The sequence below is a fragment of the Nyctereutes procyonoides genome, unplaced genomic scaffold (genome assembly GCF_905146905.1).
Source record: "Nyctereutes procyonoides isolate TBG_1078 unplaced genomic scaffold, NYPRO_anot_genome, whole genome shotgun sequence".
Lineage (NCBI taxonomy): Eukaryota > Metazoa > Chordata > Mammalia > Carnivora > Canidae > Nyctereutes > Nyctereutes procyonoides.
The window spans coordinates 44,985,312-45,008,598 of NW_026575024.1; the positions used below are offsets into that span (position 1 = coordinate 44,985,312).

General features: G+C 39.5%; 1 protein-coding gene across 3 annotated transcripts in view; it reads right to left on the reverse strand.

Moving 5' to 3' along the window:
- RALGAPA2 (Ral GTPase activating protein catalytic subunit alpha 2) overlaps nucleotides 1-23,287 on the reverse strand; it is a 316,059-nt gene that overhangs the window by 97,244 nt on the left and 195,528 nt on the right. For 2 of the 3 annotated variants that reach the window (XM_055345530.1, XM_055345523.1), the window contains exons 32-36: nucleotides 19,919-20,690; nucleotides 19,025-19,096; nucleotides 14,315-14,438; nucleotides 12,468-12,623; nucleotides 6,418-6,576 (exon numbers count right to left, since the gene is read on the reverse strand). In XM_055345530.1, coding sequence (XP_055201505.1) covers nucleotides 6,418-6,576; nucleotides 12,468-12,623; nucleotides 14,315-14,438; nucleotides 19,025-19,096; nucleotides 19,919-20,690 — 1,283 coding nt within the window. The remainder of the gene's footprint in view (nucleotides 1-6,417; nucleotides 6,577-12,467; nucleotides 12,624-14,314; nucleotides 14,439-19,024; nucleotides 19,097-19,918; nucleotides 20,691-23,287) is intronic. The other variant, XM_055345537.1, reaches the window with a different exon arrangement.

Here is a 23,287-nt window from a genome sequence, read left to right on the forward strand (position 1 = left end):
CCCTACATGCTGTACTGGAAACAAGGATTCCCCTTACCTGAATTAAAGCAGCTTCATTCTTGTCCATCCTATCACTCTGTTTTATTTTCTTTATAACACCAAAGCTCCTAACTGAAAGTCTCTAGTTCAACCATTTATTTACTTACTAGTTGGCTGTCTCCCTTAGTAAAACTCCCTTAGTAAAAACCAGAAGTATGAGACCACAGGTCTTTGCCACAATATCTGGCATGAAGCAGCCTCAATAGATGCATTGCTTGAATGACTGAGAGAAGGCCTCTGGCTCCCAAGGCTCTGACCACTGAACACTAACCAAATCTGTTGTCCCCCTGCACATTTCTAGAATAAAACCTGTCATGATGGTCTGTCTTTTCACTTCATGGAGATGCCTGAAAGGCCAGGATGAAAGGGTTAACAGTGTGGTCCTAGGGCCCTGAGCAGGCTTCTGGTACTACACCTTTTAATTCGTTTGATGTGTTTGAAAAAAAGTTCCACAGTTAAAACACAGAAACGTAAAACCTGCAAAGACTGACTAAACCTATTTTGAGATTAGGACCTAGAGCACAGAGGAATAGTTAGACATGGAGCAAAGAAGGATGAAACTGTTACTTTTACTAATTATGAAAAATAATGAGCATCTCCCCCTTATGACAGTACTCCTGGCATCAGGGTAGAGAGGAGTATCAAGGAGCTATTCATAGTCTAAAGTTATTCAGAGTTGCCTAATCTAGGCAACAATGACAACCAACAAATCAGAAAGAATAACCCCTTCTTCCTATCTTAAAATAGTAAGTGCATTTCTTCCTATGACTTACCCTAAAAGCAGTCCATAATCAGTGAGATGAGCTATAATAGAAGTACACATGAAGAAAATCAGACAACAAAACCTCCACAACAACAAACAACAACCTAATGGATTTCAAGTAACACAAAGTATACCTTTCAGGAAAAATTCTCAGTGGTGGACAGTGGGCTTTGTTTCCTTCTCACAGAGGAATTCTGTGTGCTTCTGACACCCTGATGGAACAATCAGGAGAACACACCCTGTCTCTTGGCCAGAAGGCCCTTCCTACTGAGGCAGCTCAGAGGTAGAGGATGAGAACAGTCCTGATTTCTAACACAAAGCGAGCTCTACCATTTGCCACTCAGTGTACATTTACACAGGCTGGCTCTGACTGCCAAGGGAGGGAGGATAAGGCAAAAAAGAGAGAATGATCTATATATCAAAGGCCAACTGAAAAAAAAGGAAAACAATGTCAACTTTTGAGGCAAATCAATGGAGAAAGAATTCTCAATAGCCAAATTGTTGTAAAGGATAAAACGGGAGCTTGGAGTTAATAATAGGCTATATAGATTTTTTTTTCCATCTGTATTGGAGCTTATCTTATAAATAAATGTTCTTTATTATTCTTTGGCAACTGCTTGTAGGTGACTCAGCCTTTCAAAAACTGGACAAAAAAAAACTGGACAAAAGAAATAATATAAATCCCTTGTATCCAGGGAATTCCTTTAATTAGGAGTGGCAATGAATTAGAGAAGAAATTTGTTTTTGATATAACATCTGCAGATGACAGTTGCCTTTCACAAAGTTCTTAATGTCATTCCTTTACTAAAAAAACCCCTCCAATAACAATAATAATAAATTCCCAAAACAATATATCTCGGCAATACATTTTTGATAACATATTTTTGGGGTACCTGGCTGGCCAGTCAGTAAAGCATGTGACGACTGATCTCAGGGTTGTAAGTTCAAGCTCCATGTAGGGTGTAGAGATTATTTAAAATAATAAAATCTTAAAAAAAAATAATGCCTTTTAGTAAATTCTGGTTATTCAGTATTTTTTATTATCTTTTAGAATAAATGATTCTTCACATATTCAAAAGTTAACAACTTACTTTCCCTGAGAATTTCCCAGAATATTTTAAAGGATATGCCTTAATCTGAAAAAGGTTATTTGGTTGGGGTCGAGATAAATAGGTACGAAAATTACATATATGAAATAAAAAGAAATTTCCATAACCACATTGAGGTCAAACATACTCCACATATAATGAAGCCACACTAGTAGAAGATTTCCTTTCAAACACAGCTGCCAATACCGGCTACTCTTTGCCTTACACGGACAAATGCTTTTATGATTTCTGGTACATCAGCCTTAACCAGCATTTCTGGGCACTGGCTCCAGGTGAAGCTCCTGGGCTAGTGGGCACACACACACATACACACACACTCACACACTCACAGTAGTTGCTGAGGTTGCAAGGGAGACAAATACCACCTTGACAGCAACCTGGTGAGTTGGGGTGGCTTAGGGCAGAAAGGAGGGGCATCTAGGAACAGGAGAGTCAAACAGGCCATTGTCTTAAAGGGGCACTTAGAATTCCTGAAAAGGACAGCAGAGGACTTAGGCCCCAACCTGAATGCTACACCTGAGGAAATAAAAGTCCAAAGAAATTAAGAGACACCCATACCCACTGTGGCAGCAACAGTGGTGTCCTGCCTTCTATCCTAGCATTCCTTCCTGCCTGCACTTCTCAGAAATGACTGAATCATCCATTTTTCTCCCATGCCCATATCTACCACGGCCAAGTAAGGAGAGTCTGGAGGATATTAACATGTCTTTCACTTATAAAACTGACATTCTGGTGGAGGTGACAAGGAGGACTCTTAGCTTCTCTTGTCTTTACTGCACCCAGTCAAGGCTGCTTCAGCATGTCTGCCCTGCTGGACGGTCACTAACATGCCTGCAGGTAAACACGACAGAAACACTAAAGCCTACCTTCACAAATTCATAAAAGCAAATATTCTAATCCCCCAGATTGTTTTTAGTTGCTGAAAAAAGAAAAGCAACATGGCAATATGGAAGCTTTATGAACCCCTTTTCTACAGAACTGGGCATTTAAACAAACCGTTTCAAGCACTCATGTTCTGCTCTATATGCAAGTCTTCCCTGACTACTGACTTAGTAATAAAAGTAGAAATAAAAAATCCCTAGCTATCTGACAATAGCACATTTCTTTTCCTTGACCAAAGACTGTCAATATTTACAGGGACGAACTTACTTTTGAAAATAATTTCACAATGAAATCATGTCACTGAACCCACTAATATTTATTTTATACAAAGGTCAATAAAAACCTCAAGAAGTGAGCAGATGCTCTCAGACGTGAGGGTTTTCTGTGCTCACACAGCAAACCCACATTTCTTCAACATACCATTTCGCAAATGCTGTGTATTATTAAGAGGAGGCGGACTCTGCCAGGCACATGATTTGTATATTTAAGGGAGGTGTATGGAATGAGAAAGCGAAATATGTTAAATTTCAAAGGACTTGGAAGCAATGCTGCCTGGGAGCTTGTATTACAAATAGCCCTACATTATTACATACGCTATTAATGAGGCGGAGTGAATGAAAGTACAATTTGAATATGCATGACTCTATCCAATGAGCAGGACTTTTGTGTACTGATGAGGTTTTTTTTCCCCCTCCTAAAAAAGGATTAAAATTATTCTCAGAGAAGTATGGCTGCCCAGAGACCAGTAAAATAAATGTACTTAGACCAGAGTCATACTATATTCAGATGAAATATACAGGTGCTAAAAGAATGCTTTTGACTCTACCTATAATTCACAAAACTTGTGCATAATCCTCTCCTCCTCCAAAGGAATATTCCCCAGCTTCAAGCAGCTGTGTCACTACAGTTTCTAAGCAAAAATAACGATTTTAGTGGAGATCCCTAAAAGTAGGCAAGGTTAAATAAACCTTTTGAGTACAAAGCCTTTACTTCCACAGTGAGGAGCACTAGTTAAAAGACTGGGGAATGGGTAAATTATTGGACCAAATGGCTGAGAATTAATCTCTGCTGACTAGCTGTAATCTAACGAGGCGTCTGTGTCCCAGGGAGCCCGCAGCATGTCCCTGGCGGTATGTGCAGTGTGTCGAGTCTGCGTGGCACCCTTTGTCCTCGCTCACAGGCGGCCTTTCCCCTCATTGTCCATAATATCCTCATGCATCTGGGACGCGTGGAATGCATTCATACTAACAGACTTACCATTGTTTTCTCTCAGAAGCTTTGTTGAGCAAAGACTGCATCACGGTTACTGATAATTATATTGCTTAATTAATCAAGACAAAAAAAATTTGCAAATCATTGCCTGGTTGCCAAGCAGGGAGATAAAAAATGACAACAATACAAGCTGAAGCAATATAACAAAAGTAACAGCTATCTGATCAGAAATTCTTATATAATGAAGCTATTAATGCTAAATCGGTTAATGTTAACATTGCTCCAGGTGTCTCTACTTAGATGCAAACAAAAAGGCTAACATTATGGATATAAAAGGCCAAATGTTGCCATGGATTCTGTAACCTGATAGAGAGGACAGCCTTTTCATTTGATTAGGGAATGCAATTTAAATACCAGGGACTGAAGCCAAACAAACAGACTTTCCCTCCACAAGCCTCTTGCATTCACCCTGGGGTCAGTGGTTGGTGAACAAAAGGTCAGCCACACTTGCCCTGGAAATGTCTGGATTAATTTTATTACATTGTAATGGTTTGTACTTTAAATGTGGGGATAACACTAAATTTCCAGTTGGCCATTATTCTCTTCTTCCCTTTAGGCTTTTTGAACTGAAATATTAAGACAGCGATTTGCTCATCTATCAAAATTTATGACCGAATTTATAAAACTTACATACATTTTCTAAATAAATTTTGAAAAGGTATGTTAATACTTGTTTAATGCATTAAAAGTGTAATATCTTTTAAAAAATCACTTTTTAAGAAAGTTAGAAGTGTCACTTTCACACTGTGAACTAAAATACCTTTCATGTTCTCTACTCATTACAAAAAATAAAGGTGACATTTTTAGGATGGTAAGTGACATTTTAGAGGGCCATGTTGAAAATGAACTAATAAAGCCAGTTAATCCATACTAAATATTAAAGAACCACATTTTGCAGATTTGGAAGCTATAGGGCACTAAATCTGTTGGTTGTCTAACATCAACATTTTCAGCTTAATTCTTAAAATTAGTGTTCTTCTTGGACAAACACAAATGTTATTAACACTCAAAGCCATTTTCTTACACGGGTGAAAACTTTACACATGCACAAAGACATGAATCAAAGATAACGCAAATATTTAGTATAAAGAACTTGTGGCTTCATCACTCCACTCCCTGAATAGAAAAGAGGGTTCCCTTTATGTCAGGCTTCTCACCAGCCAGAGTGGGGCTTTTCTCAATTCAGGAGGTGACTCACGCTATGCCTAGTCTGAGAAATGGCTCATTATTTATTCTATTTGCATGGTAGTGACTGTAACCAAAAAGGTACTAGTAAGAGTAATATAACAACACAACAATTACCACTTAAATGGCTTTTATTGTGAGCCAGCCACTGTTCGAAGTGCCTTTCACTTCTTAGCTCATTTAATTTGCAGGACTTTAACACTTTAGATTTTGTTATAAATCCCAGGAAATCTCGGTTATCTATTATTATTATTATTTTAAAGCTCAAAAATAGAGAGTATTTAGAATAGTAACTTTTAGCTCCTTTGAGAGAGTAATTTGGAATGAAAATGAAAATTACACTTAATATCAACCCAGAGCACAAAGTCATTTTCTTTAGGAGTGACTTAACTATGCTACACGTTTAATTAAAAACTTAGAAACAAACCCTCCTATTAATAATTCCAACACAAAAACAAGTCACTATATAAAGCACTGCTGAAATACCACTAAAGACATGGCAAGGATCAAAACCGTAGCCATAGCCAATGTAGTACACGGCACAGAACCACTGGACTGTTCCAGCCATTTCCACGATCAATACCAACTGATGTGGCTGCACTGATTCTGTGGCAAGGTGCTTCAATTGTTAAAAATCATCACATGGGCGGGCTGTGCTGCAGAGGCCTAGGCTTCTTCACGGCCATGCCCGCAATCCTTCAGGATTGACCCCTATTAACGGCAGTCGGAGGCTCAGTGAGCACTGCCTGTCTGTCACGCAAGGTCAAATTCTATACCCACAGCCATCCACAAAATGCTAGATGTGACACGGGGTTCATTCAACTATTATTATTATTAATCCATGAGTTCCAAATTTGAAATTACCATTTTTTAAAATTAAAAAAAATTTAAATTCAAAACATTTAAAATACCATTAATGTCTTCACACTATAACTTCCAAAGAGTCTTGTAATACAAATACAGAATTCTGTATTCTTGAGGAAAGATACTCTGAAAATCCCAATTCATACTGAATTTCCATATAGCAGGTGTAATTCAGATACATGTGAGACATGCACCAGTTGGAAAAAAGTCCCCTTTAACATATTTATAACATCGTTTTTCAAAAACAGTTAATCATATGGCAAATGCTATATGTCAGGGCGTACCTAACAGGTGAAAACGTACCTCAGGTTTCTTTGTGATTGCGATAAAGAACATGTGATTCTTCACTGGGTAAATAATGATTGAAACGTCTCCAAAGGCGGTCGGGATAATGCCCCTGCGGTAATCCCTGGAGTGTTCAGACCAGACGATGTGGACCTCGTCGTTCCCCAAGTGACGGAGCTGCAATGGCCAATTGGCTCTTTATTAATCAGAGTGATAACAGCAGTTTATGAGGGGTCGTGGCTTACAAATTGAATTATAATACTCAGAGGCAAAAATATTTCACTACTAAAAAAAGGTATGATACCACTGTCTTCTACGAGGATTTAAAAGACACAAGCACATGAAAACACTGCTCACTTTCTATGAAATACACGGGCACTGAGATGATGCATATAAACATGGCAGGTACATTATGGTGGGAAGGGGTCAAGACCTTTTCAAGAATTTTTTTAAATTAAATTTTACTCTTGTATTTAAAGCCCTTTGCTTTATATTGCTGAGCATGTCTCCAAACAATTAACGAATGACATTAGCCTTTTATTCCATATTACAATAGAGCTTCATAAGACTCTTTAATTCAATGGTTATTAAGAAAAAAATATGACTATGAGACCAAATGCCACTTTAACACAATTGTTACCAAATGTATAAAAACTAGATTTGTGACAAAGCTTTAAGAAAAAGTGTGTATTAAATTACCTTCGTCTAAGAAATAATATTACATAAATTTAATAAGAACACTTGATTAGCATTCAGAGAGTGCCTTACTAAATATAAAGGATATTCACATGGATTGTTTCCTTTAATCTTCCCACTAACTCTTAGGCAGATGACATCATCTTTGTGTTATCTGACAGGGAGGAGATGGGTCTCAGGAAGACAAAGGCACCACCTGACCAAGGTGTGAAATCAGTGAGTAGCAGAGTGGGTATGGAGATCTGGGCTGGGGCCTCTAACTCTGTGCCATTTCTCCTGCTCATGGCCATCTAAGTCATCTCCAAAAGCCAACTGTACTGTCACAGCTCAAATAGGGTAGCCCATTGTTTTGGTCATTTTATTGACAAAAAGGCCATAAAGTCCAAAAACAAGTCAGAGACCTCAGAGGGTCTGCGGAGGGCTTAGCATGCCTCCAAGGAAGAGACTCTTTGAGACTTCCCCGCCGTCCAAGCTTTTCAGATGCAAGAACACTCTTGCTGAAGGTCCTGCATACCAACTGAACATCCTGAGCTATAGAAATCCACACATGAAATTGTCTGGTAAGCCTGAAAGTGTGGCTAAAAGAAAGTAGGTTACAAACATTAAAATGTTGGCCAAAATTGAAGTCCTACAACCATAAAAGCTGACTGGAGAAGGCCCTTTAACACCTACTGAAAATCTGAGGTCTGGTTCTCTCCCGTGCTTGAGAAGAATGCCACCATGAAAAAGAATTTCTTACTTCTCATCTTATTTAATAGATTAGCCCTAAAAATGACTAAATTCAGATGCACTGTTAATAAAATATGTTGTACCAAAGGTAATGTGGTTTTATATTAAAATACAAAAAAAAGGATTTTTGGAATATCATGTATTTAAAACATGTTAGCATAAATAAAATTTTCTTTACAGACTATTTGACCACAAAAGAAAAATCTGAGGGGACCCCAACATGGCCTCCTTTCCATTTACAAGGTTACAAAGGAATTTGGTTTGCTGCAATGCTTTCCTATTCTTCACTCTTTCATGCTTCTGGGAATGACTGTGTAAGTCTATTTTTTAAAATGGCTTATATTGGTACCCTTGTACTATAGTGAAGTGCATGTGCAGTTGCAGGTAACCCCTACAGTAGGAGGCACACAATTCACCCATGTCTGAACTTGGGCTCTGGGATAAAGGCAACTCTGTGTGTTGAGCACAAGTCATATGATCCAGAGCAATTTAATGGTGTCTACAACTTTCTCAATGTAAAATTTCCCAGTATATCTCTTTTCTTCTTTTTTCTCTGTCACATAAAAAGGCTAAAAGGGTAGCAGGGAAAAGGTGTAGCCAAGAAGCCATTACTATCCATAAATAGTTAAAGGAAAGACACCAAGTTCTTACAGCAATACTGCATGAATGTCTCTATATTTCTCTACTTCCACCTCTCTTTCTTTTCTCTTTTCTTTTTTAATAAAACATGCCAGGCTCTCTCAACACACTCCTGAAATTCAATCGTTTTGGAGTAAAAACATGGTAGTCAGCATTATCAGCAACACAATGAAGGCAGGTTTTCAAGGGAAACAGGAATTCTATCAAATTTAAACTTTTGGGGGGAATTTAGGCCAACAGAAGATAATTGTGACAGTGGGGATACTGTCATCCTGTAAAGAGGGGCAAACTTCCAGGTGGTTTTGTTGTGCTCTTTGATAAGCCAGCACAAAAGTCGCAATGGGAACAATACACCTACTAAACACCCTACAAATGTGGTAGCCCACCTAATGCTAGCACCGTAAAACCTGTGAGGCTCCTTTCAATCTAGAAGTGTAAGTTGCTTAAGGCATTAGCTCTGAGGTAATACAGTGATTACTGAAATTTTGCAGTCACTCTCTCTTTTCTCAATTAGGTTCCTCAATTATATAATCCAAATAAGTTTCTTCCAATTCTGTTTGGATTGTGTTCTCAGAACCGTAGCAAGGGAGAACAGTATCCCACTGACAGACCCATCCCCCCAGTGTGGCATTTCTGTAATTAAGGAAAAGCTATTTCTGTGTGGTAATGATATGATACTCATCATCTCAAAGCTTTCAATGTCATGTGCTCCAGATCTCTGGACAAGTCACAGTTTAATTAGCTAACTCTTAAAACTAAGAGCTGAGGCCACGGGACCCACTGGTAGATCTGGAGCAAAGGGCAGAAACATGCTCTCTTCTACCTCAGACAAGAACCCAAGCCAGTGAAACAAGTAAAGCTAACTCAGCCAAGATGTCCACCATGTCAGAACAGGAAGGAATACTCTGGAAACTTCACTGTGTTGCTCAGTTTAAAAGGGGATTTCATTACAAAGATGTCATTTTGTAAGTTCTGGAGAATTCTGAATAGAGGTTCCCAAATTGAAATCCACCAGTGAGTTTGTTGTGTGCGCACAAGTCAAGCTGGTATGACTCATGTATAATGTGGGAGAGACTGATGAATCTCGTCCTGGGATGGAGCTGTCATTCACGCCAGCAATTGCTTCAGTTGCACAACAGGCTCCAGAATGTGTGGATGCCTAACAGGCTTGGAACAAATGCTTGGTTCTTCAGTCTTAAGAAATCAACCCCATGTCCTGCCACTTCTCATCCTGACAGAGTTTTAAAGTTCCTCCGCCCGGGCCATTCTGCCTGCTGCTGCCAGGCGGCATGCACTGGTGACACTGGTCATGGTACACACCTAATAGGGTGACCTCCTTTCCCGACTAATTGCATTACATCGCCAGCTGGCTCCAGAAGGAGTCGTCTGTTTGATTGAAGAATTCCTGCTCCTCAGTGGGCCCGGCTGCTACTTTTACTAAGTAACAGTCAGGCCTGACATCCCCATTGTTCAGCTGACAGTGTGCCCATCCTAAAATCTAAGTTTTATTTGTAAATTAACCAAGAAACTTCCTGCCAGAACAGTGCTGCCTGGAGACTGATAATGTGGGCCTTTCATCCCTTTTCACTCGTACTGTATCACTGCCAATTTGTTTTTTATGCGGCTGGCCAGCCTGAGGCTATAAAAGCCTTGTAAGACATAAGTGCAATTATAGTCCTGGAGTCAAATGAATTGGACAAATCCAATAGCACAGCTCTGTCCCCACTCTGCAAACCCCTACAGCAGTTAGATTAGCTGTGAAAAATCTAATCTAGCTAGAGCTAACAAATTTCTGCAGTGAAGGATCAAGAGTTCAGTATGGGGTTGCAACCGGATTGCAGAATTGAAAAAGTACCCCCATGACAGGGGCAGAAGAGAGCATGAATCACTTTAGAATTTTGCAGCTCATTTTTAAGCTGTTAGGGACAATTTAGTTAGAATAAGACAAGGAACTGTGGGCTGCTGTTACTGTGACTGATTTTTAGTCTGGCTGTGAGACATCCTGATAAAGAGAGTTTGTCACTAATGATGCTAAATCTCAGAGCTTCAAAAGGTATCAGCTGAATTTTGATTATTACAGTAGGGAATCTTTCAACCAAGCGAAGCCTTGCAACATTATTTATAGCAGGGCGTTTTAACAAGAAAACATGATGTCTGTTCTCAAAAAAGAAAAAAAAGAAGAGAAAGAGAAAAAAATAAAAGAATCCTGCCTAGGAAATAATTTTTAAAAACATTTTAAATAAACCTATTAACAAAATAGTTCTTGGGATCCCTGGGTGGCGCAGCGGTTTGGCGCCTGCCTTTGGCCCAGGGCGCGATCCTGGAGACCCGGGATCGAATCCCACGTCGGGCTCCCAGTGCATGGAGCCTGCCTATGTCCCTCTGCCTATGTCTCTGCCTCTTTCTCTCTCTCTCTCTCTCTCTCTCTCTCTCTCTGTGTGTGTGTGTGTGACTATCATAAATAAATAAAAATTAAAAAAAATAGTTCTTGGTCATAAAAAAAAATCATAGAATATGGCAACACATTTGTGGATTAGCAGCAATTTATGATGTACTACAAATAAAGAGGATGTCGAAGCTTTCCCTAAGGTCTTGGTAATCTGAAAGAGAGCAGGGTCCCCTTCAATAAGAATGTTGCCACCAGGGTGGCCACCAAAATCTAAGACATGGAGGCAGCTCCTCTATGGCCATCATGCTTTGCACAATCCAGACACTTAGTCACTGTGAAAGCTGTCTGTGATTGTGCCATGACCCAAGTTCTGAGATCTTATGGACACCACTGCCTACAATATAGGTGGTCTAGACATCTGAGGCTGCAGTGATGATAAAGCAAAACTGCAGAGAAAAGAGATGAGGTGGTAAGAGCAGGGCCTACTGGCCAGTATCAGTCACCCTCTCATAGGGCAGGTAAGAAAAGATTCAATTAGACCGTGGGCAATGACGAGGGCTGACATTAGCGATCTTACACCAGGCACCATGCTAAGCAGTTTCACGGGCATTATTCATTTACTTCACAACAACCCTGGGACATAGGCTATTTTTAATTTCATTTAGTAGATGGGGAAGTTGAGGCATGGGCCAGTAACTGGATATACAGTTGAGCCCAGGTTCTGCTTGTCTCCAGACTTTGGCTATAACCACCATACTGGATCCTTCAATGGCAGCCTTAGCTCCTAAATGAACCATTTTCCCACCCATTCAGGTGCTGTCTGCACTTGTCTTGCATCCTTGTAGAAAGAGAGTGGGTGTGAGGTAGGGATTCCAGCCTACCCACCACCAAGCTAGTTGCAGTTGTTCCTTTCATCTGGAGTCAGATTTCTAGGCTTCCTTCCCAGACTAAAATTCTTCTTCTGTTAAGGTGCTCATCACCTCTAACAGAGGATCACCTGAGGTGAACATCCTGTAGGTTAGAGGTTAAAGGCCATGTTCCCCTGGGGAGGTCCTCAGAGGTGAAGGAGGTTTCCTCTGGATTCTAGAGAAAATTGCCTCCAGGGCCCAAATTGGAAGAGAAACAAGGTTAGTACCAAACGTGGGACCCCTAGGCAGGAGCTCACCTGCACCTGTCATTCTCACAGATATTACCCAACTGCCCCCAGCAAGCCTGAGAGGTGCCTGCTTTCTCAGCTCTCTGTCAGTACACGGTCCTTGCATGTTACCACCTTTGCCAAATGAGAGGTCAACAATGTTATTTTCTGTCAGTTAACGGTCAGGTGAGGGGAGAACCAAAATTAATAACTATGAAGACCCTTCCTTTTCCTAAATCCTAATCTCAGGATTTAAGGCTTAAATGATCTGATTGTTTTTTCATTTCCTTCTTTGTCTAGTTTGTGCCAAGCTAGATATTTCAGATTAACTACAACTGTAGCTTGAGAAGAACTACACTGAAGTTGCATCCAGAGGAAATCAGTCTTGGTGCATGTTATGCCAAGGCCTTTGGTCTGGACTATGAGAGCCCCACCTACAAACAATGGCAGCTTAGGATGGTCCTCAGAGAGGCTGCTTACCTTTTTGGTGAGTGAATCATCTGAGTCTGATGGCATCCGAGTTGAAACATGGAAAATCACTTCCACAGTCGAGGTAGCATAGTAAGGGGCAGTCTGCCCTGTGCTGCCGTTGCGCTGAAGTCCACCCATGAACCCGCAGTGGGTTGAGAGATCCACCTGATGCAGGCAACAAAAGGAACGAGTGAGGGTCAAGCCTGAATTGTCCTCATTCACCAAGCAGGAATGTCTGTTTTTTAAGAAAATCTATTTTCATTTTTATAGCTTTCTGATAACAAACGTAATACTAAATTAGATAAAATTGAAACCTCAAAGAAACATTAACATGAAAGTGCTCCTAAATCTTATCAACTTAAGAAAACCACCATCACAAATTTAGTGCTTATTTCTCTAGTTTTTTGCTTCCTATATGTATGTATATATGTGTTTATATGTTTACGTGTGTGTATTTATATGTATTTATGTACACACATACAGAGTTTCCCTACTAACAGATTTATGGGATTATCTGCTTTCCCAAACACTGCTGTGTGGTCAAACCATAAGGAGCATTCAAAGGAATGTTTTGGTAGGATGTTGTATTAAAGGGTACAGATGGTTTAAAATTTAACGGCCATTGCTAAACTATCATTCAAAGGAGTTGTTCTGATTTACACCACTAATGTAAGTTGGAATTACTCTTTTTCAAGCTATGGTGTGAATGCTCACTTGTTAGTGCCAAGGACCCATTTTTTTAAATTTAATTTTTCATTTTTTTTTTCAGTAAAAGCACCTGTTGTAGCATAATCCAAAAAAAGCAATAGAAGAATCTCTTTTGTACCAAATACAATCAATATATACACTAAATTAATGTTCTAGTCTTTTCTTAAAACTCTAGTTAGGAATGTGTGGCTTAAAAAGAATTATTAGTTAAATGATTAAATATATTCTACAGCAAATAATAAGTCACTTTATTAGTAATAAGGATAATTTATTGGAGTACAGGAACTCTTTTAGACTATAATTTACTTGACATTTTATAAAGCACATGGTCTTGACCTTGATATAGGCTTCTCCTGTCCCTATCTCCATATTAGTTTCCTTGCTTAACATTTAACTATCAGAGACAAGTCTTATTTATGCCCCCAGAGAGTTTCCCACAGCACAGATAACCAGGAAACCAAAACAAAAGTAAGGAAAAGTAAGAAAATGACTTCAGATATGCTGATTTCCATTATAACTACTCTGAGTTCTTTTAGATTCTGAAAATATATTTTCCTTTAGGTTTATGTTCTTAGAGACAGATGGGTGTGCGTGTGTGCACGTGTGTGTATAAACGTATATGTCCACCTGTCAAAGTATCATTTAGTAGAGAAAAAGCACACTCTTTCATTATCAGTCACTCTGGGGTCTCCCTTAGGGAAACAGGTTGACTGCTAAACCATCATAGCTACTCTGTTCTATTTTCACGACAATTTGTGACTTCATCCAGCTCTTTTTTCATGTTTTCACTCACCATGTCACTGATTTATTTTCTAATCTCCATATGATAGCCAAAGCCAATGCCTCTCTGCCCATATTTATCTTCTCATACCACAAACTGTCTATGGCTAAATAAGTCAATCTGATTATTTGGTACAGATAAAAAGCAGATGAAATAATACTAAAGGAAAAGTTATAGGAAACAAAAGTTCATGTATGAAGTACTGAAAAACAACTAACAGAAGATGTCAAACTTAATACATTCACTAACTCCAGGATGTTATCCATACTAGATTTGAATGAGAAAGCTTATATAATTGATGTCCAGTTTACATATATATCCTTAAATAGTGCTGGTCAATAAACAGCTCCTAAATGAAATTAATTACCTCCCATCCAAGTCCGGCAACAAAGTCTTCATATGCTTGGCTTCCTCTTTCATTGGAAAGGATTGAACACTTGTCTTCTTGACCTTCAGCAATGTAAAACACTGCAATTTTGTGTGTTTCACGGCTATAAATTTTTAAATTTAAAGAAGTTAGAAGTCTAACATTTAAAATTTTATTTCACTACAACCACTAGCATGCTTCCTGATACAGAGCTTACATTTATGGAGAATTTACTAGGTAAGGGTCGGTCACTGTTCTGAGGAGGTTTGACTCACAGTCTTATTTACTCCCTGCAAATACTCTAAAGAGACAAGTAATTCTCATCACCTCCCTCATAGAGGTGGTTGAAATAAGGAACGGAAAATTAAACAAAAAGCACACATAGCAAGCAGGAGACCAGAAATTGAAGCAGGGCAGTCTGGTTCTTGAGATCACTCTTTCAGACATGTGCTATATTTAACAGCATGTTAGAACACACTCTCCATTTTTGGTGCAAAAAAGTATGTGAAAGCACTTCACACAGATATCAACTGAGACTAGATCTATGTGACTGCCTATATTTTACTTAACGCACTTTGAGATAAGGATATTGGATAGCTCCCTGACTAGAACTGTAGAACATGCCAACACTTTATAAGAAACAGAAGCTTCTTCCCAGCAGAACACACGTAGGTACTTTCTTTGTGGAGAGATCTACCCACTCTGTGCTCCAACTAATCTGAGGTAACTTAGTAGGGTGGACAGATGTCCAGGGAAATCTCTTAGGCCATATAAACACTTCACCCACTTCCTCCATGATGGATTTTGGGCATTTTGCTATTAAATCAAGTAAATGTGATGTGTACTTTGAGGAAAGGAGTCCTGCCTTTTGGCCTTTTGTAAAAAGGTACTTGACATATAGCAGCTGCTCAGTTAAATCTCTGTTAACCAGAGACCCAATGCTACTATATAAATATTTTAATGACCAATTTCTAAAAATTATACCCTACAGTGTAAAGTGTCAAAATCATTAGACTTTTACCCAGAAGTTTGGTGATAGTTTAGAGATGAAGACACTGTGCTAATTCAGAGCTTCCATTAAGAACTACTCATTCCATGGCCCCATCACCCAAGAGTTTTTACTCTGGTCCCTATTTTCTAAAATTTCAGATTACCACCTGCATAGCAGTTCCATCTTTATTATTATTTTTGCATTGCATTCTGAAAAATCTCATAGGAAAAACAAGTGCTCAAACAATACAGAAATGTTACTATTGTCTTAATTGTTCAACATCTCAACAGTATAATCTGATTAGACATCTACTGGTGGAATTTGGACTCCATATTTTAACATATTTGTTTTTTTGTGTTTTTTTCTTTAAATATTTTATTTATTTATTCATCAGAGACACACACACACACAGAGAAGCAGAGACACAGGCAGAGGGAGAAGCAGACTCCATGCAAGGAGCCTGATGTGGGACTCGATCCTGGATCTCCAGGATCACACCCTGGGCTGAAGGTGCACTAAACCGGGGGATGCTCTATTTTAACATATTTGTAAATATTTCCTTCTGCAGGAGTTATGTTTCTATTTAATAAGCAGAATGAAATGAAATTCAACTAAAAAGGTAATAAAAATTAATCAAGGAGGAGAGTACTCTCCTATTTACCTACGTAGCCTATTCATTCCCCCCATAGATTACGTAAGAGAAATGCACTTAAGAGGAAAATTAGAAAATATTGAAAGAGAAGAATAAAAAATTCACTTACATTTCTTGTTTTTATGTTGAAATTGCAACTGTTATCATTTTTGGATGCATTTTCAAATACCATCGTGAGAAGCTACTATATCCTGTTTTACAATTGATCATTTTTACTTAAAATATTTGTGAACACTTTTTTATTGTGTATTTTTATTGTGTAAAAATGCATCACACAAAAGTCACCATTTAAACCATTTTTGAGTGGGATCATTTTTATGCCATATACTTGTATGACAAAGTTATTAATAGTTGTGTAACATTCTAGTATATGAATACACCTTATTCCAAATCCTCATCATCACACATTTAAGTTGCTTCCAGTTTTAAAGATAGTGTGCTTTATCTTTGATAATGTCCTTAGAACACATTCACAGGAAAATAATGTTGATCATTGCTCATTTTTAAGGGTTTTGATAAGTACTATTCTGCTGCTTCTAGAGAAGGTGGACATCCTGAATGCCCTGACTGGTATGGTATAAGCACACAGTTGAGGGTACCTCTCTTAACGGGAACAGTCTGCTGGGAGAAGAGGGAAGTTTTGTGGTGATGGGTCCCCGGGACTGATGCTCTAGAGTAGAGATCTTGTGCTCTCAGACTTTCAGAAAGCCTGTCCTCATGCAGCATGGAGCCCTGAAACTGCCACACCATTTATTCCCTGAGTGACAGGCAGGAAACACTGGCAGTCTAGAATCTGAATAGTTTATTCTAAGAGCCTCTAATTTGGAGGCTAGGATGATGACAGTGTCCATAACCTATGACCTGAAAGACTGTCTCTTTCAACAAAAGGAAGAAAAATATAGTCACTCAATTTCTTTCTGCAGCTCTTTCTGCATATTCAAAAGTCCTCGGCATGTGATTATTCTCTATTCTACACACATTCATAAATATATCAAGACCATCTCAGGTCTATCTGAAACATTTTTGTTGACTCTCCTCAAAGTCCAAGCTTTTTATATTTTAGCTGCTCACAGGTCCTTGAGTCCTCATTAACTCAACATGGGAGCATAAGAGCTAAGCCCCAGTGACTGCCTGACTAATGTAGGTGTGAGGAAAGGTGACCTTTAGCTGTAAACATTCATCAAATTTCACATCCTCCAAAATGTTAGCACCACAGAGAGCCTGCTAAGATCAGACGCTGTGTCTGGTCTTATTAGAGCCAGGCTTTTGAGATGATAATTAGCAACAGCACTTCATATCCATAAGCTGCACCACCAATGCATGAAGGAGCAGGTAACTCAGGAACACATGCGCATAAAATCAACAATTTCCTCTTCCTCATTAGAATGCATTTTTCTTTCTTATTAGGAATAGACTAGAATAGCTCAGTTTCCTTGTGCTGTCACATTAAAAAGCCAAACAAAGAAAAAACATGATTTTAACTTTCACCTTACCATGTGGTGACAAGAGGTATTAATATTTAAAAGAGCCCACTGTGATTTGCATGTATGTTCATCATACTTTTTACATCTTCCCTATCTTCACAGTATAGAGATGAGAGTTGCAAGACAGTCCCTACTTTTCCTAAAAACATGGTAGGCAGGAACTATACCTTAACAGCAGGAAGATAAAGTGGTATCAGAAATAAATAGAGCCACTGTAACTAAAAGTTGAGGACAAAGAATGTTTCTACCTGCTCAGTGACCAATACATGGGACAGTCTAGATCTCCGATACCTAGAGTCCCCAACCCATTTCCATTTTTTCCCAAAAAGAACCTCAAAAACAACCTTCATAATAAAGTAAGTTGATATTTTTTTTAAGATATTAAGAAGATGCTATATCCAGGAGTTGGGGTTTTAAGCGAAGGTTAATCAAGGGACAGAAGATTGGCTGATCAGCTCTCCAAAGCCATATTTTACAGCAACAGCACCCCAGGGAGCTCATTCAATTGTACCTCATGCAACTAAAGTGCATTAACACTCAACAAATTGGCCACAATTACAAGACACCAATGTATTCACTTAATTCTAAGAAGCATGGAATAATTCAGCATAAGCTTGAAAAGCCAAGTTTAGAACCCAAGTGACTGCTTGTTTAATACTGGAGGACAAGAGGGAGAGAGAAGTAAACCCCTGAGTCCTTCACAAGAAACCCCTTGCAGAGTCTCCACAGTGAATTTGGTCTCTATTCCTCTAGAGACAAAGCAGCATAACAACAATTGGGAAACTGAATATGGTGAAGGGCAATGTGAAGAATAATGGCTTCAGGTTTTTCATCTGTAATGAGCTATCTAATGATATTCCTGCAGAGAATTAAAGGAGGACAAAAAGCTGTTTTTTTAGAAAATGAGCTTTTTAAAAACTAAGATTAAAGAAGCAGTTGATTCATGACTTTTAAGCACCTGTTTTGTACCAAGCACTACACTTACTGTTGCCTGAGATGGTGTTGGAAGCACACATTTCCCCACATCAAAAACTGGTCATGAGTTTATCTTTAGAATTGCTTCGAAGACTGTACAGAAAAGGGGCAGAGCTGAGATTTTACCAGCTTTGAGAATAAGGCTCACTACTAGGGAGTTACTAACTGAAACACACTGGTTTTAAGCTTGCCAATGTTGCAGATCAAGGACTACAGCCAGTGCACGGGCACACAGCATGGGCTATGAAGTCAAACTAACTTGGTTTGAACAACATGTGAACACAGGTAGGCTGTTTGAGCTAGGTAAGCCTCTAATCCTCCCTAGAGAAAGAGGTGGCTGCAGAAATTAAATGAGAATGAATGTCCACTGGCTGCCAAATGAAAAGGTCCTCAACCACAGACACAGATTAGGTGGAGGCAATTACCTCTTCTATTAGCATAGCAAGCATGTATGGTTATCTTCAAGGATAAAAATACTAAAGGTATGGCATGTGCAGATGTCACCAGATTCTGGGTGTCTTTGTAAGTGGACTCATTCCTGCAGCTCTGTCATCCAAGAACACACAATGACAGACAGGAAGAAAGTGATCTAATATACTTTCACATACCACTGACGTGAGTCCAGATTTTTTAGCTCTCTCAATAGTTTTGAATTTTTCTTCAAAAGATGGAAATTCTTTCTATAAAAAAAAGAGATGGAAGAAAAGCTGAATAACCACAGACCAATATTGCCCTTTCCAATAAATTAACAAACTTACTGATTCATCCATCCATGTACCCATCCATAACCCTCCTCATTCATGAAATATTTGTGATCTGAGCCCACAATATGAACTCCATTCTCCTTAAGACATTCAAAGGCACCAAAATTCCATGGCATCCCATGACTATCCATTGGCACTGATGGCTCTGAGGTGAATGAGTGTGTCACTGATGTACATGAGCCTGTGCTTGTTTTCAGTATCAGCTCAAAAGGAGAACCCCTTTTCCCTACTTCTGTCCTTAGCAACTCCACTCCACAGTCAGGGTTGAGCTCAAATCCACCCTTCCACAGAGGTTTCCTCACCATCCCACATTTTGTTATCAGTTTAACTGTTCCTCTTGGACTCCTGTGTCATGCTATCTTTCATCAGAGTTGTGCCAAGTCTACCTCCTTCACCAGATCTAACATGAGATGGTGGCTTATTCATCTTTGTAGTCTATCCGCATCTTTTGTGATGACAGAAGCAATAATGGACAGAACGGTAATTAAAACACACATGCAAACAGAAAATGTCTGATATCCTTTAAAATATACAAGAGATGTCTGAAATTCAATCTCTGCCTTAGTACGGCACAATTAGTTCCACCTATAGCTTTAACTTAGCAGCACAAAATAAGCTGTAAATGCAGAAAGAAAGATCTCCATTTGTATTCTCTGCTTCCCAAACTTCAAATTGAGAGCAAGAACAAGCACCCCAAAATAATGATAAAATAGCTGAAAGTCTAGAGAGGATTGTTACCTTCTGTCCCAAGAATTCATCCCCAAGTCATCAAGCAACAACCTGCAGAAATAAAAGGGTCCTGGTGGCTCCACTGGGGAGGGCTGCTCCTGGCTGGAGACTTTCATGGCCAAGTCAGAGTTACACCTCTGGATATAGTCATCTTCTTGGGCCTTCTGGCGCAAAATGACCTCGATGATTTCCTTCTCCTGGTCACGGTTCATTCCCCGAGGGGGTGGGGAGGGCTCATTTAGATTTAACTGTGATGGTAAAAGGCATTCCGGACTCGTGTGGCCAATGTTTTCAAGTAATTTGTCAAGGACATCATCTCCCTCCTCAGTTTGAGAAAAATCTTTCTGAGCTCCCAAAGCTTGAGGTTGCCAGCCTGAAATCAGAAATGCTGGATTTGTGCTGCTGGGTGCTAAGCAGCCCTCCAAAGGTCCATACAAAACCCTCCCATCCCAAGAGTACTTCCCTGAGATATCCCGCACAATTACTCGGACGTCCGACAGGGTGCCCCCTGGGGAGCCCCCCGCAGGCCCTTCTGAGGGTGTCTGAAGGTAGGAGATGAGGGTGCTGTCGTTGAGCACAAAGAGCTGTAGGTTTGGGCTCCGGAACACCTCGGAGGACAGCTCAGGAGCCTCCGTGTGCACGTTGTCGTGGTTCTCGCTGACTAGGCTGTGCAGCACGGCGGGGCCCCCACGCAGCGGGAAGTGGCCCAGGTGATTCACCAGGTGGGCCATCACCATGCGGGCGGTCAGAGGGATCAGCTCCAAGCTCCTCCTCTTCCGCTCTGGGAGCCAGGGTAAGGCAACAGACCAGACAGTGGAGAAGGAAGGTTAAAATCTCTACTTGGAATGTTGGATTTGTTTTAGTCTGGGCATTTTTTCCATCTGTTTTTTGACACTAATTCTACCTGAATAAAAGTACAATTTAAATAGATTACTAAAAGAACCAACTTTCACAAAGATCTCATTCTGAAAGGGATATTTAAAAATCTGGAGATACAGCAATAAACAAGAGAAAGTTTCCTGTCCCGGAAGGGCTGGTGGTTAAGGAAGTTCTGGGAGTTGGAAACCTGTAGCTGGAGAGGATCTGGTGGGAATGGTGGTGGGCTGGGGGTCCAGGCCCCAGGGGTTACCCTACACTCCCCCCACCAGGGTAAAGGCAGATTCTGCTATAGGAATCAATCAAGCCTTGGTAGATGGATTCAAAGCAGTTGGCATTCTTTGCAAGAATGTATGTTTTGCCCAAAGATTCAGATGCAATGAAACGCCGGGACACCTGCACCCCGATGTTTCTAGCAGCCTTGTCCACAATAGCCAAACTGTGGAAGGAGCCTCGGTGTCCATCGAAAGATGAATGGATAAAGATGTGGTTTATGTATACAATGGAATATTCCTCAGCCATTAGAAACGACAAATACCCACCATTTGCTTCAACGTGGATGGAACTGGAGGGTATTATGCTGAGTGAAGTAAGTCAATCGGAGAAAGACAAACAGTGTATGTTCTCATTCATTTGGGGAATATGAATAATAGTGAAAGGGAATATAAGGGAAGGGAGAAGAAATGTGTGGGAAATATCAGAAAGGGACACAGAACATAAAGACTCCTAACTCTGGGAAACGAACTAGGGGTGGTAGAGGGGGAGGAGGGCGGGGGGTGGGGGTGAATGGGTGACGGGCACTGAGGGGGACACCTGACGGGATGAGCACTGGGTGTTATTCTGTATGTTGGTAAATTGAACACCAATAAAAATTAATTTATTAAAAAAAAAAGAATGTATGTTTTGTTGTTTGGGAATTTTAAATATTTAACAGAATCTGATATATTAATTAACTCATGGAAATAGGCTTTAACTGAATTTGCAGTTGATGATAAAATGCCCAAGGGCAACTGACTTACACAATTTTTAAGGCTTCAGGGGCACCTGGGTGGCTCAGTGGTTAAGTGCCTGCCTTTGACTCAGGGCCTGATCCCAGGGTCCGGAATCAAGTCCCACATCAGGCTCCCTGCAGGGAGGAGCCTGCTTCTCCCTCTGCCTATGTCTCTTCCTTTCTCTGTGTGTCTTTCATGAATACATAAAATCTTAAAAAAAAAAAAATTTTTTAAGGCTTCAAATATGTAGAAAGACAGACACTAGCATGTAAAGGTGGGCTCGGTGAAATGCTGGAGGTATAAGGGAGAAGCAGAGAAATAATCTGTAAGCATATAATGAAACAACCACTTAAGCTTCAGCATGGTCAGGGAAATTGTAATCTGCCAAAGTTAGAAAAGAACTATGTATTAATCCAAGTACAAGTGAAAACGAAAGTTTTAAATTTCAACAAAAAATATCACTAGATATTTAAATACGGTAAGATTTACACTTTGGGCTTAAAGGTTTAGGAAATACTTGATTTCTAAATTCACAACAGAAAAATCTGATATTTAAATACAAATAACTATAAATTATGCTTTCTGATGCTAAACATCTTCCCTCTCAGACATTAACAATTCAATGGATTTACCTATACCACATCAGTTATACCACGATGTATAAACCTAGCAAGAAACTATCAAATCCTAGAATGTAAAAAATTCGGTGTGATGACTGATGAACAGATTGTCCTGACTTTTCTTGAATTTCTTTTTAATTCTTACTATTCTGTGAATAAGAAATTGCTGTATTCAATAATGTAAAATAAAATTTCACATGAATACTTCAGTTTTCATAGGCAGAGGTCATGTACATCCATCTCTGACATTAAATTCTCCTTTCTGACCCTCGTACAAGAGCGTATGATTTCCATACAGCTGAGAAATTTAAATACCTCAACTAATTCCCCTGAAATCACAGTTATGAATGCCTTTGCTTTTGTGTCCATATTAACTTTTTCAAAAGTTACAGATGCTTTTTATTCATGCTTATCATTCCATATGAATATACACTCTGTCAGAAATGTTAATGCCCCAAACAACAAAAGCATGGCCAGCTGGGGGTTCAAGGAATACGGTGTAAGACCCAGTGGGGTGATGACATGATGGAGCAGGCTATGAACTAATGACAAAGGTCCGATTTGGTGAAGCCCAAAGCACACAATTACTACTAGAAAACCAACTTTCCTCTGCTTTTACCTATGTAGGTTGTGCTTTCAATTTGAGATAAAGATTTGTATTTTAATGAATGTGTTTGAATTCTACAATGGGAAATTAACTGGAGTCACACTAATCAAGTCATAGACCAGAACACACCCAGTAAAAATTCTAACTATCTTTGGTATTAAGAATAAGGAAAGGGAATATTTGTGAAGTCAAAATTGTTTTTCCCTGGCAGCCTTCAGCTGCCTCAATTGCCTGTGGTTCCCTTAAAAAATAAAGAGAAAAGGGATCCCTGGGTGGCGCAGTG